General features: G+C 49.1%; 1 protein-coding gene across 6 annotated transcripts in view; it reads left to right on the forward strand.

Annotated features, from left to right (window-relative positions):
- The window catches only part of TMEM268 (transmembrane protein 268), a 42,736-nt gene that overhangs the window by 10,808 nt on the left and 17,809 nt on the right, over positions 1 to 14,119 (forward strand). For all 6 annotated transcript variants that reach the window (XR_008424320.1, XM_019454051.2, XM_019454053.2 and 3 more), the window contains 4 exons: positions 3,602 to 3,711; positions 5,610 to 5,717; positions 8,049 to 8,198; positions 12,448 to 12,558. Coding sequence is in view for 5 of the 6 variants with exons in the window: in XM_019454051.2 (XP_019309596.1) it covers positions 3,602 to 3,711; positions 5,610 to 5,717; positions 8,049 to 8,198; positions 12,448 to 12,558 (479 nt within the window). In the remaining variant the exon portion in view is untranslated. The remainder of the gene's footprint in view (positions 1 to 3,601; positions 3,712 to 5,609; positions 5,718 to 8,048; positions 8,199 to 12,447; positions 12,559 to 14,119) is intronic.

A 14,119-nucleotide genomic window follows, 5' to 3' on the forward strand; every position in this document is an offset into this window, starting at 1 on the left:
TGAACTCACGAACCGCGAGATCATGACCTGAGCCAAAGTTGGACGCTTAACCAACTGAGCCAACCAGGTGCCCGTTTTCATATTTTATTTTTATAAAGCCACCTTAAATCCAGGAGTGGGAGGGTAAGAACAAATACAACTAAAGCCATGCATGGGTTGCTTTACTGTAACTTTTGAGTCCCAACAAGCTTGCTTTTAAATTGGCAACGACAGTGGCCAGTTACTCAACACCTGTGTTTCTCCGAGCATTTATTTTCATCATCTCTGCAAAGCTGCGTGTGGTGATATGATCCCCCTCCAAGCGAGGAAGCAGGCCAGGGATTTAGATCACTTTTTCTTTTTTTAAATGTTTTTTAAATGTTTAATGTTTATTTTTGTTTTTAATGTTTTAATGTCTCTGACAGAGAGAGACAGAGCATGAGCAGGGAAGGGCAGAGAGAGAGGGAGACACAGAATATGAAGCAGGCTCCAGGCTCTGAGCTGTCAGCACAGAGCCCGACACGGGGCTCGAACTCACAGACCGCGAGATTGTGACCTGAGCCGAAGTCGGACGCTCAACCGACTGAGCCACCCAGGGGTCCCTAGATCACTTTTTCGTGGCTACTCTGTGAGCGAGAGGCTGGGCTACACTTTGACTCCTATAGCTAGCTGTCTAGCTTATACTTTCCTTGGCTCCCCACCTTGCCTCCACACCCCTTCCTTCTTGCAAAAACTTAAAAAAGAGAGAAAAAAAAAGAAAAGAAAGCAAATAAAGTTCTTTTTGGCAGGGCATCCAATGCTCTTTTAACCTTGAGATGACAGATGATAAAAAAAAAGACATAAAAAAAGACATAAAAAAAGAACTCTAATTGGGGGTTAGGGGCCAGGGTTCTGTCGTGTCAATTTATTTATACATCAAACATTTATTTAGTGCCTACTGTATGGCAGGTATGAACCCAGCTCCGGGGATTCAGTGTTGAGCAGAACCAGTGTGGGAGTACATAGTCTCCCACATTGGGGGATAGACTTTAATCAATTAGTTGAATACCTATGTAAGCAAATAATTGCAAGCGTATATACTTATCTTTGAATATGTACTCCTTTGAAGAGCAGTTCTGAGTAGGTTTACAGAAGGATTTGATCTGTTAGGGGTGTAGTGTCAGGGAAGACTCCCTTGAGAGGTGGTTAATGAGCTGGAATATCAATGATGAATAGGATTTCACTGGGTGAAGCCCAGTGGAAGTGTTCTAGGGAAAGGGAACAGCATTTGCAAAGGCCCTGGGGTGGGAGTGAACACTGCTTGTTCCAAGAACGAAGGGCGCTGGCGTGGCAAGACACAGAAGGAAGCTGAATGGCTCGAGGTGAGTTTGGCAGGAGGCTGGTTCTTCAGAGGGCTGGGCGAGTGTGGTAAGGAGGTTGGTTTTTGTCAGTACAACACCAAAAAGCTATTGAAAGTTTTACTCAGAGGACTGATAGCATCCAGTTCACGCACTGGCTGATGCGTGGAGAATGCATTGTAAGCGGGTAGGTTTGGAGAAACCAGTGAGGAGGCTGCCAAAGGGCATGAGGGAGAGGTGAAGGTAGCCTGGCCTGGGTTGTGGTGGAGATGCCAGGAGGTGCATGGAGTTGAGAGACATTTTGTTGGCCCAGCTGGCAGGGCCCAGAGAGGGGCTGAGTGAGGAGGTGGAGACAATGGAGGGGGTGGGGCAGGAATTGTCAGGAAGGTAGGGCTAGTCATTTGGTTTTAAAGACTCAGGGGCGCCTGGGTGTCTCAGTCAGTTAAGCGTCTGACTTCGGCTCAGGTCATGATCTCACAGTTCGTGAGTTCAAGCCCCGCGCCGGGCTCTGTGCTGACAGCTCAGAGCCTGGAACCTGCTTCGGATTCTGTGTCTCCCTCTCTCTCTGCCCCTCATCTTCTCATGCTCTGTCTCTCTCTCCTTCAAAAATAAATAAACATTAAAAAAAATTAAAAGACAAAAAGACATACTGCCCAGAGCTAGGCTCAGGTGACAGGAAGTTTGGGCCAGCAGATAATGTATTTATGGTTTAATCTCTTCATGCTGCCCCATTTTCTAAGCCTCGCCCACAGAAAATGTGCCAGCATATCCAGGCCCAGCCTTGCGTGGCTGAACACTGGGGATCCCCCCTCTCCTGCCCACTCCAGCTGCGTGGCTGCTGACAGGGTGGCTCACGGGACCTCCTGCTGTGGTGGAAGGACATCTGGATCCTTCTGTCCAGATTCTCTCTACTAGTAGCAGAAGGCAGATTTAGCTTCATTCCTTGGCTGTTCCTCCCTGGGCCTGAGGGGTTTCAGTCCCCAGGGGCTTTCACCCCAGCAGACCTCACTGGGCTGGCCTAGTCGACGTCCTGCCTGGCTTGTGGCCAGACTGAGTTGATGTGTGGTGTTTTGTGAGGTTACGCTTAATTCAGTTGGTGCTTTTGAATTGTCAAGTGAGTTGCAGATACCCTGGGGAGGGGTTACCAGTAAGTCAGTGTCTTCATTTTCTGTGGCTGCCCTAACCAATTACCGCCCACACAGTGGCTGGCGAAAGATCCGTCCTCTGACAGTTCTGGAAGCTGGAAGTCTGATGCTGGCTTCCCGGAGCTAAAGCCCCCATGTCAGCAGGGCCGCCTTCCCTCAGGAGCGCAGGGAGAATCTGTTTCCAGCTTCCAGAAGCCACACATACTGCTTGGCCCATGAACCTTCCTCCACCTCAAAGGCAACAGTGTTCTATCTCTGTCCCTTTCTTCCCTGGTCACATCCCTCCTGACCCTTCAGCCGCCTCTCCCAGTTTTAAGGATGCTTGTGATTACATTGGGCCCATCCCAACAGCCCAGGAGAACCCCCCTATTTCGGACCAGTGGATTAGCCACTTTAACTCCGTCTGTAGCCTTAATTCTCCTTCGCCGTGTAACATAACATGTTCATGGGTTCTGGGGAGTACGGCGGGGACATGTTTGGGGGTTCATTGTTCTGCCTACCACAGTCAGATGGAGCCTGCTGGGAATGTAATATTTGGGTGAGCTTCCTGTGTGGTGGTGTTCATACAAATGTCTGAAACATCACCTTCTCCATGTACTTAGTTGTACAGTCTGCTTAAATATCTTTTTTGGGGCTCCTGGGTGGCTCATTTGGTTAAGCATCTGACTCTTGATTTTGGCTCAGGTCACGATCTCACAGTTCGTGAGATGGAGCCCTGCGTCGGGCCCCACGCTGATGGCTTAGGATTCTCTCTCTCCCTCTCTCTCAGCTCCTCCCTTGCTCATTCTTTGCTGTTTTTCTCTCTCTCTCTCAAAATAAATAAGCATTAAAAAAAAATCTTTTGTGATGGGGAGCTCACTACTTCCAATTCTTTGTCTGGACAGCTCTCATTCTTGGGAGGTTCTTCCTTTATAGGGTCTTGCATTGTGTCCAGGTAGCCTCCAGGCTCCGGTCTCAGTTCTGCCTCCTCAGGGGTTCTGGTCAAGTTCGGTCCTTCTCGCGTGGGGACTCAAGGACTGCTACCACGTCCCTCCTTGCCATGAGAAGGTTCTCGTGGCCAGAGGAGGTGATGCCATCAGGGTCCGGGCTCGTCCACAGTGGTGCTCGCTCAGCCAGGTGAAGCTTCTGGTGTGCTTTCAGAGCTCCACAATGGCCAGGTCCTCACGGTTCTGCGGATCGACAACACCTGTGCGCCCATCTCCTTCGATCTGGGCGCCGCAGAAGAGCAACTGCAGACCTGGGGCATTCAGGTGAGTGTGGGTTTTATTGACACCCTGCCATTTTCCCCTCCTTCCAGCCACCTACCTGCTGGCCCGTCCACCTATCCTTTCATCCAGTTGTCCACAAAACATTTGTTAATCACATACTCTGGGCTCCGTATGGTGGGAGGTATAAGGAAGATGTATTAGGAGTGTCTCCTCCTCCCAGTTACTTCACTTAACAGGTGCGTGTTTTGGGGCGCTCGTTGTTTGCCAGGCACTGTGCAGGGCACTGGGGTCCATAGAGGTGGCCAGACCCAGTGCCTGCGCTCACACAGCTCATGGGGCCCAGCACAGGAGGTGGACTCGCGCCCGATAGATCGGGTCAGGTCAGCAGGGTACAAATGCCGCGGCAGAGGCATGTACAAGGCACCGAAGACCTTCACAGGAGAAAACGATGAACTCGCCTGGGGGAGCGGTGGTTTCGAAAGCGTCACACAGGAGCAGATGCTTGATCTGGGATCTTGAAGGAAACATAGGGGTTTGCTGGGTAGACAGGAGGAAGGGCATTTTAGGAGAGGGAACTGTATATTCAAAGGAAGAGTACGTGAATCTATTAGATAATCATGCAGTGCTTTGAAGCACAGCGATTTGAAGCCTAGGCTTCTCAGATCAGAGGTCTGGATGCTGATCTGTCTGGGTGGCTTTCAGCAGGTGAATTAACCTCTCTGGGTGGCCATTTCATCCTCTATTAAATGAGGGCCACATTAATACCTATCAGACAGGGTGTTTGTGACGAGGAAGTAAAATAATGTGGACTAACCGTGGACAGGAAAGATACACTGCTCATTTTGCCCTGCAGATTTTAGAGTTCACTTCTTTCGGACTGAATTGCATTATTGTTTAAATCAGCATGTTATCACTTGAAGGGAAACTTTCCACATTGACGGTACTCACCCCACGTCAGCACAATGGCTGGTTTATCACACCATGTTTCCTGTCAGCCTTTGTACAAAAGAACATTTTTCTTCAACAGTTGTCTTCAGATGGGGTTTTCTTAACCAGGGAAAACAGTCCACATATTATTCTGCCATGTTCCCAGACATCATCTTTAATGGTTCGATTCTGTTTTCTTGAGCAGTCCACTCTCGCAGGGCCTTTACGTGCTATGCCATTTTCGTTTGGGCAGAGAGATGCGAGTTTTCAGAGCCTCGGGCAGTATTTATCGTTATTGGTGTTGCAGTGTTGGTACCTGCTCACATGTATCGAGTGTCCATACGGACCGGACCATACTGGGCCAGTGTGCATGTGCACTTAGATATGACACACATCTGTCAAAGTAACACATAACCGCTGGAGGCAGAACAGAGGCTCCCCTCCCCCCCAGAGATGTCCGTATGTATCTACATGGTACGCATATACTTATTTTGCAACACACACGTTAGTACTGCATATGCATCATGTTATTTAATATGCACACCACCCCTACAAGTGCGTGTTCTTGTTGTCCACACTTTATAAATGAGGAACCTGAGGCTCAGAGAAGTGGGGTTACTTGGTACGTGAATGGAAGAGCCAAGGTTTGGACCCAGCCTACTGACTCTAGAGCCTGTGCCTTAACTGTTAGGCTCTCTTGGGTCTGCTGTGAGGTCCTGTGCCTCGGGCTGCAAGATCCGCACCCCCCCCTTTGCCCCCACCAAGGGCGTCCTCCTGGGTCTCGAGTTACCCCACCTCCCCAGGGCACTCATCGTTTCCTGAGCTGCATTCTGTGATTACCACTCCTAGTACTCCGAGCTCCTCAGTCTGCCTTCCGGGGAAGCCTGGAAGGTGCCTGGTCCCCCTCCCATGTGACAGTCCCATGAACTGGAAATGACATGCTTGCGTGCAGGAAGGAGGTGGGAGTGGTTCCCCGTGGCTGATTGGTCTCTTTCCCTTGCGTGGCCAAGCAGGTCCCCGCCGACCAGTACAGGAGCTTGGCCGAAAGCGCCCTCTTGGAGCCCCAAGTGAGGCGATACATCATCTACAACTCCAGGCCCATGCGGTTGGCCTTTGCTGTGGTAAGGAGGCAGGGGGGCCGCACACTGACCTGCCGCGCCCACCCCCCGTCACGCTGCTGAATTGGGCATTGTGCTCTGGAGCCTCTTGGTGTGGGTAACGGGTCTGGGGCTGGTGGCCCGGCCGGCTGGGATAGAGCAGTACACGTGTACCTGGATTTGGTATAAGAGGAAATGTATGGGAGAGAGTCGTAACCAGATTCCCAGGGAAAGGATTGGAGGCAGGGTTTACTAAGGGCAGGGCTTGGGACCGGGAATCTACAGACCCACCACTGAGACTTGGACTCAATGTCTGGCTTTGGTTAAGACTTGTCTTCTCTCTGGGGGACACCTGAGTGGCTCAGTCGATTAAGTGTCTGACTTCGGCTCACGTTATGATCTCACTGTTTGTGGGTTTGAGCCCCACATTGGGCTCTGTGCTGACAGCTCAGAGCCTGGAGCCTGCTTCACATTCTGTGTCTGCCTCTCTCTCTGCCCCTCCCCTACTCGTACTCAGTCTCTGTCTCTCAAAAATAAATAAAATATTAAAAAAAAAAGACTTGTCTTCTCTCTGGGACTTGGTTTCCCCATCTGTTCAACAACAGGTAGTTCCATTCCAGCTCTCACCATAAATACATGGGTGTGTATAAACATATATGTGTATGTGTATATGTACACTCATCGAAGACACATATGTATAAATATCTGTGTACACCTACATACACACACACACACACACACACACACACACACACACATACACACATATGGCAGAACCAGTACTTGAACCCAGGCAGTCTGGTTTCAGCATCTGTGCCCTTAACCACTCTGATTTGCTGCTTCTCTGTATATATAAATGGTCAAATAGCACTCTTAAAAATTTTTTTTAATGTTTATTCTTTTTTGGGAGAGAGACAGACAGAGAAAGAGTGGAGGAGGGGCAGAGAGAGAGGAGGAACAGAATCTGAAGCAGGCTCCAGGCTCTGAGCTGTCATCACAGAGCTTGATGCAGGTCTCAAACCCGTGAACTGTGAGATTATGACCTGAGCTGAAGTCAGATGCTCAACTGACTGAGCCACCCAGGCACCCCACAAAATGGCACTCTTGACTCCCACGTCTGCTTCTAGAAAAGGAAAAGGAATGGCCACTGGCATTTGTTAATTCTTCAACAAGTGTTGAGCTTATATATGCTATCTGATTAACCCTTGTAACAACCTGTGAAGTAGGTATTATCCCCATTTTACAGTTGAGGAAACTGAGGCTTAGTGTTGTTAATAACTTGTCCAAGGCCACCCGTAGCTGTTGAAGGATCGTTGTGGACTTCTAACTCAAATTTATTTCACTCCCAGGCCTTCTGCCCTTTTTTGCTTTATTTAAAATCCGGGTGACCCAATGTTTATGGTGGCACTATCAACAATAGATAAAGTATGGAATGAGCCCAAATGTCCATCAACTGATGAGTGGATAAAGAAGATGTGGTATATATATATATACAATGGAATACTACTCGGTGATGAAACAGAATGAAATTTTGCCATTTGCAACAATGTGGGTGGAACTAGAATGTATTATGCTATGCGAAAATATGGCTTCACTCATACATGGAGTTTAAGAAACAAAACAGATGAACATAGGAGAAGGGAAGGAAAAATAAGATAAAAAGAGAGACAAACCATAAGAGACTCTTAAATGCAGAGAACAAACTGAGGGTCGCTAGAGGGGTGTTGGGTGGGGGGATGGGTTAAATGGGCAAGGGGCATTAAGGAGGACACTTGTTGGGATGAGCACTGGGTGTTATATGTAAGTGATAAGTCACTAAATTCTACTCCTGAAATCATTATTATACTATGTGTTAAATAACTTGGATATAAATTAGAAAAATAAAAAATAAAATCCAGGTGAGCAAGAATTCAGAGTAACTATCCTTTTTTCTTTTTAGACTTCTTTTTATTTATTTTGAAGAGAGATAGAGAGAAAGCATGGGAGGGACAGAGAGAGAGGGAGACAGAATCCCAAGCAGGCTCCACACTGTCAGCGTGGAGCCGGATGTGGAGCTTAAACTCATGAACCATGAGATCATGAACTGAGGTGAAATCAAGACTCTGATGCTTAGCTGACTGAGCTACCCAGGTGCTCCCAGAGTAGCCATTCCTAACCCCTTTTCTCTACTGTTGCTTATGGACAGGGAACAAGGGCTCCTTCCTACAGACCCTGATCAGTCCCTTCCTGGCCCTGTGAGCTCTTTGACTCCAAGGAGGGCATCAGACATGTCCAAAAGAATGTGTCCCTTTGAATGGAGCTGCTTTATTCCAGGACTGGTATTCCTGACCACGCTCTTTCTCTGGCTTCTCGCAGGTGTTCTATGTGGTGGTGTGGGCTAACATCTACTCCACCAGCCAGATGTTTGCCCTGGGGAACCACTGGGTAGGTGTGCTGCTTGTGACCCTGGCTGCCATGAGCCTGACTCTGACCCTCGTGCTCATCTTCGAGAGACACCAGAGGAAGGTGAGATGTTCGGAGACCCCAGCCACGCTCCCTCCAGAAAGGGTGTTTCCGGCAGGAGAAGCCCAGGTCTGATCTTTCTCTTTTCCCTGCCTTAAAGGATTTCTGCAACCATGCGGGCCCATGAGTCCAGTGACTGAAAGAAATGAAATCACATGTGTGATTAATTCCTTTCTGTCTTTCCTATCTAATCCCTGTGGGTTGTTTTTCTGGAAGCAAGCTGTGTTTTGAGAGTCTGAAACGGGAGGAAGGTGTTTTGGGTTTATGGAGCCCTTTCACACTAGTAAATGGCTGAGTTGGGATTCAAGGCCAGAGTGCTCAGATCCCAAGCCATGTTCTCAGTCAGTACCCTACTGCACTAGCATTCTGTGGCTCCCTATCACACTACCATAAACACAGTGGCTAAAAAAACATAATGTATTATCTTATGGTTCTGGACTTCAGGGCTGCATCCTTTCTGGAGCCTTTAGGGGATAATGAAGTTTGCTGCCTTTTCGAGGTCCTGGGGGCCACCTGCATATTTTGGCCAATAACCCCTCTGCCCATCTTCCAAGCCAGAAATGGTGGGTCTAGACCTTCCCATATCTTTGATTCTTTTGGCTCCTTCTTCCACTTTCATTTATTTTTATTTTTTTAGTTTTTTAAATGTTTCTTTACTTTTGAGAGAGTCAGAGCATGAGTGCAGGAGGGGCACAGAGAGAGGGAGACACAGAATCTGAAGCAGGCTCCAGGCTCTGAGCTGTCAGCACAGAGCCCGATGTGGGGCTCGAACTCATGACCCCCGAGATCATGACCTGAGCCGAAGTTGGATGCTTACCTGACTGAGCCACCCAGGCATCCCTCCTTCTTCCACTTTTAAGGCCTCTTGTGATTACATTGAGCTGCCCGGATTATCTGGGACAATCTCCCTTTTTTAAGGTCAGCTAATTAGCGATGTTAATTTTATCTACTACCTTAATTCCCCCTTGCTTTTATATATTCACAGGTTCTGGGGAGTAGGACTTTGGCACCGTTGGGGGCCATCACTCTGCCTACCACACCTCCACTGTCTTTCCAGCTGCTTTAAGAAGCTCCTCCCAGTACCTGGCACAGAGTTGGATTTGGAGATCCATTCTGGCTTGACTCAGGAGGAGAGGGATGCTGGGAAATGTGGTCAGAGTTTGGGGTGTGAATTCCATTTAGTTCTTGTGCTCAGAGGGACAAATAGGAACTTTATGGCTTAATCATTCTGAAAAGATCTTTGTTGGGCTTTGCGACAAGGCTGACGAAATAATGCTGCCCTTGGGCTCTGTTGAAGCTTTCATGGCTCTGGTGCTTGGCATATAAAAAATAAATTGAACTGGCTGCTCCTGCCGCAAGAAACTTCTCTTGGGGCAGGGAGAAAGTAGACTATTTTGCTTTAGCAAGAGCCAGCGAAACACCTGGCAGCTGGCAGGTGCTTCAAGGGTGCAGATGCAATTCATGCAGTTTAGAGAATGCCCACAGTGGCTATCCACCTTCTTCTCTCCCTTCCTGCCTTGCTCAGTGTTTATGAAGCCCCTGCAAGTACCAAGCAGTGTGCTAGGCACAGGGCACAGAGTTGAATAAGATCCTCTGTCTTTACTCAGAGGTAAAGCATGGGGGCCCCAGGTATGCAGTGGCCCCCCTGCCATCAGTGTTTGTTCAGTCAGGGAACCTTGGGGTTCCTTCACTCCTAATGATAACCACCATTTAATGAGCGCCTGCTGTGTGCTCTGTGTTTGGCACCGGCTGTCTACAGCCGCCAAGCATATGAGGCGGCAGGATATCTCTGCTGTTGGCTAGCTCTGCAACCGGGACTAAGTTATTACTTTGCCTCTCATGGCCTTAGTTTCTCATCTGTAAAATGGGATAATAATTGTAGCTCCCATGGGATACCTGGCTGGCTTGCAACTCTTGATCTCAGGGTCGTGACTTCAAGCCCCACTTTGGGCGTAGAGCTTACATTAAAAAAATAATAACCTTAGCTCCCTCAGAAGATTTTGGGGAGAATTAAATGAGTTAATGTATGCAAAGTGCTTATAATAGTACCTAATATAATGTAGATGTTCAATAAGTATCAACTGTTATGATCGTTGCCTCTGTTTGCCTGTGGGGAAGCCAAAGCTCAGAGAGGTAGAGTAACCAGTCTGCGGTCACACAGGCTCCTCAGGTCTTGCCTCAGCTCAAGGATTCCTTCCTCCTCAGATACCTCAGCACTCAGGACCATGCAACTCCCCCTTCCCGACCATCACTGTCCCTCTTCCTGTTAGTGTCCTTGTACCATAGCAGTCTTGAGAGCCTTAGCATTTTGCACACACTGCCTTGTTTTCACCTTGTTTGGGGCATTATTAGCCTTTCTCAAGACTGGGAGGTTTGTGAAGGCACACAAGAGTCTGCCTGGTATCCCGGGCAGAGTAAAGCAGGTTGCTAAAGCATGTGGGAAGTTCTGAAAGATATCTGTGGCCAACAAAGAACAGGGGAAGACAAAGTTTGCAACTCAGTATCATCACTGAACTGATATCATTAGTTGACAGGCATGCAGTATTCGTTCTTGCAAGTGTTCTATGTGGGTTGACTCATTCCATCCTTGCTATAACCCTTGTTATAGGGAGGTGTGATTTTCTCCACTTAAACAATTTTTTTTAATGTTTATTTATTTTTGAGAGCGAGCGAGAGAGAGACAGAGCATGAGCAGGGGAGAGGCAGAGAGAGGGAGACACATGTCCGAAGCAGGCTCCAGGCTCTGAGCTGTCAGCACAGAGCCCGATGCAGGGCTTGAACTCACAGACTGTGAGATCATGACCTGAGCTGAAGTCAGGTGCTTAACCGACTGAGCCACCAGGCGCCCCATCTCCGCTTTTGGGGATGAGGAAGTGGGGGCAGAGAAGTGGGGTGTAGTTTGCCCAAGGTTGTACAGGGGGTGAGAGACAGAGCCGGGATTTGAACTCTTGGTAATACAGGTTAGGGTGAATAACCCTTACTAACACTCTAAGCAAAACAAAATAAAATCACCCCATGTTTTCATAGTCATAGCATTCCTAGAAAATTCAGTATATTTTAGACCCATTTAAAAACAACAACAACAACAACGTAAGGGGCATGGGTGGCTCAGTTGGTTAAGCATCTGACGCTTGATTTTGGCTCAGGTCATGATCTAATGGTTTGTGAGTTCGAACCCCACATTGAGCTCTGTGCTGACAGCATGGAGTCTGCTTGGGATTCTCTCTCTTCCTCTCTCTCTGCCCCTCCCCCACTTGCTCTCTTTCTCTCAAAATAAATAAACGTAAACTTTCAAAAAAGAAAACAACACCGTAGGTTTACATGTCAAATAGAACCTGGTTGGCCGGTCAGAATTACAAGTAGCTCATTCACCTGTGTTCACATCTGGTGGGGAATGTGGAGTTTGGTTAGGCCGGGAGACCCCTCTTCCGATTGTGGGATTGTCTCTCATGGGACTTTGTCATCAGTGGAAAGCATCCCCAGTCCTTGTCCCTAAGTGCCAGCATTGCCTGTACCATCCCTGTGACAACCAAAGGGCTTTCTCACATTTCCAAAAGCTCTCTAAGGGAGTCCTTACACTCCTGGGGACCTTGACTGTCCTCCACTGGGCTGTCATCTGGTTGCCTTTCTAAATCCTTAGAGAGTCTCTTCTCCAAACCAGCACTTCGGTCTTGACACGCTTCTTCCTCCTCCTTCCCCCTCTCCTGGGCTGCTTAACATCTGCTTAGTCAACTCGATCCATGGCGCCAGATTGGCTTGGGTAGGAAAAGAGGGAGCTGGATTCCCAGAGTCCCCTTCCGAGGGCCAGGCACTCTTCACAATAAGCGCTCAAACCCATCCACCCCACCGCCAGCAGATATCTCTGTCAGCACAGCGGACGGTGTCCCAGGCACTGGATTAAGTGTTCCACACACACAGTCCCAGTTCAGCCTCACCATGTTCCTAGGAGGCAGGGACATTGTCCGTATTCTACAGCTGAAGAAAGCAGAACTCAGGGAAGGAGCATCACTTGTCCAGGGCCACCCAGCTGGGAAGTAGCAGGGCTGGGCTTCTACCCAGAGCTGTCTGACACTATTGAACTTATTGGCTGCAAACCCCACAACCCCATTTTATAGGGGGAGCAATGGATGTGTCTCGATGCCAGGAGTGCCCCCATGGTATCTAGAGGCGGGACAGCTGCTAGAGGTGGGTGTGGCTCAGGGCCTGAGAGCTCCCTGGAGATCTGACTGTGAGCCTGGCGTTTGTCTTGTAGGCCAACACCAACACGGACCTTAGGCTGGCGGCTGCCAATGGAGCCCTGCTGAGGCACCGGGTGCTGCTGGGGGTGACGGACACGGTGGAAGGCTGCCAGAGTGTGATTCAGGTACTGTGTCTGGCAGCGACCTCTGCTTGGGGGCCCACATGAGGGCTGGGTTGGTGGGGGACAGGGCCCCATGTTCCCCTGGGCGGCGTGGTGTCTCAGAGTCTGCTAATGGGATGAGCGTGGCCAGCCCTGCCCTTTGTCCCTGCGTCAGCACTTTGTCCTGGAGACTCATCTCTGGGTGGTGGCCTGCAGCCTAGAACCTGCATGGGGCAGGACTGTCTCAGCCACACTCCTCATTCACCATTTATTCAGCAAACAGAGGGGGCCTCTTCTGTGCCAGGCCCCTGCCTGGGCGCTAAGGAGCCCATGCACGGTTCCTGGAGAGGCAGGCCAGACCCTGAGGCCTTGTCCACTTGGCTCGGTCATTTTTCTTTGGCCCAGGCTCCCTGGGTAGACCTTAGGTGACTAGTAAGAGGTCACACGGTGGGTCTGGGACATAGCTGGGGCCCAGGTCTCCTGGTCCGGGCTGGCCTCTGCCCAGTGGGATTGATAGATCTCCTCAGTGCTACCTCTGCATTCTCACTGGTCCCCCTCGCCTAGTTGGAGTTCAGGAGGGGGCGTGAGGGCGGGACCTGGGAAGAAGCTCCTTGTGCACATGACCTGTTCATCCTACCAATATTTATCGAGAACCTAGTATGTGTCAGGCCCTGTTCCAGGTCCTGAGGCTGCAGCAGAGAAAAGACAAGCATGGATCCCTGTGTCATGGGCCCCGCACACCTGAGATGGTGTAGGATACAAGGGATCTTGCCTGACACCAGGTGTGGGGGGGGTGGTGGTGAACTCAGTGACATCACAGGACTTCTGGCAGTTCAAGTGTGACATCATAGACTGGGAGCTCCTGGAATCTGGGGGTCTTCAATTTGTCCGTGAATCCTCTTAGATTGACACATAGGAGTGACTTGGAAAGTGTTAGCTGAATGTATGGATGGATGAGTAGTGAATAGACACATCTTTCAAAATAATTGGGGACATCTTTTAAAATAAATAATTTAAAAAATAATTTCAGTCTCAAAGTACTGTGGTATCTTAGGATGAGGGATGTTAGACACCCAGGTGTCCTCGGTGAGTAATGGATGGGGGTAAAGATAAGACAAGTGTAGCCATGAACTGGGGTGTCTGGGTGGCTTGGTCGGCTAAGTGTCTGTCTCTTGATTTTGGCTCAGGTTCGTGAGATCAAGCCCCACATCACTCTGTGCTGACAGCTTGGAGCCTGCTTGGGATTCTCTCTCTCTCTCCCTCTCTAGGCACCCCCGAACTCTTGTGCTTTCTCTCTCTCAAATAAATAAATAAAACATTAAAAAAAATAAAAAGAGTAGGCATAAACTGAGAACCACTGATCCACCCAAGATGATGGGCAGCTGGAAGTTAATTATTTCATTAAAAAATTAAAAAAAAAATTTTTTTTAACATTTATTTATTATTGAGAGACACAGAGAGAGTATAAGCAGGGGAGGGGCTGAGAGACGGGGAGACACAGAATCCAAAGCAGGCTCCAGGCTCCAGGCTCTGAGCTGTCAGCACAGAGCCCGACGTGGGGCGCAAACTCACAAACCGCTCGATC

Source organism: Panthera pardus, unplaced genomic scaffold (genome assembly GCF_024362965.1).
Source record: "Panthera pardus isolate Hobbes unplaced genomic scaffold, ASM2436296v1 HiC_scaffold_20, whole genome shotgun sequence".
NCBI classification, from domain to species: Eukaryota; Metazoa; Chordata; class Mammalia; order Carnivora; family Felidae; genus Panthera; species Panthera pardus.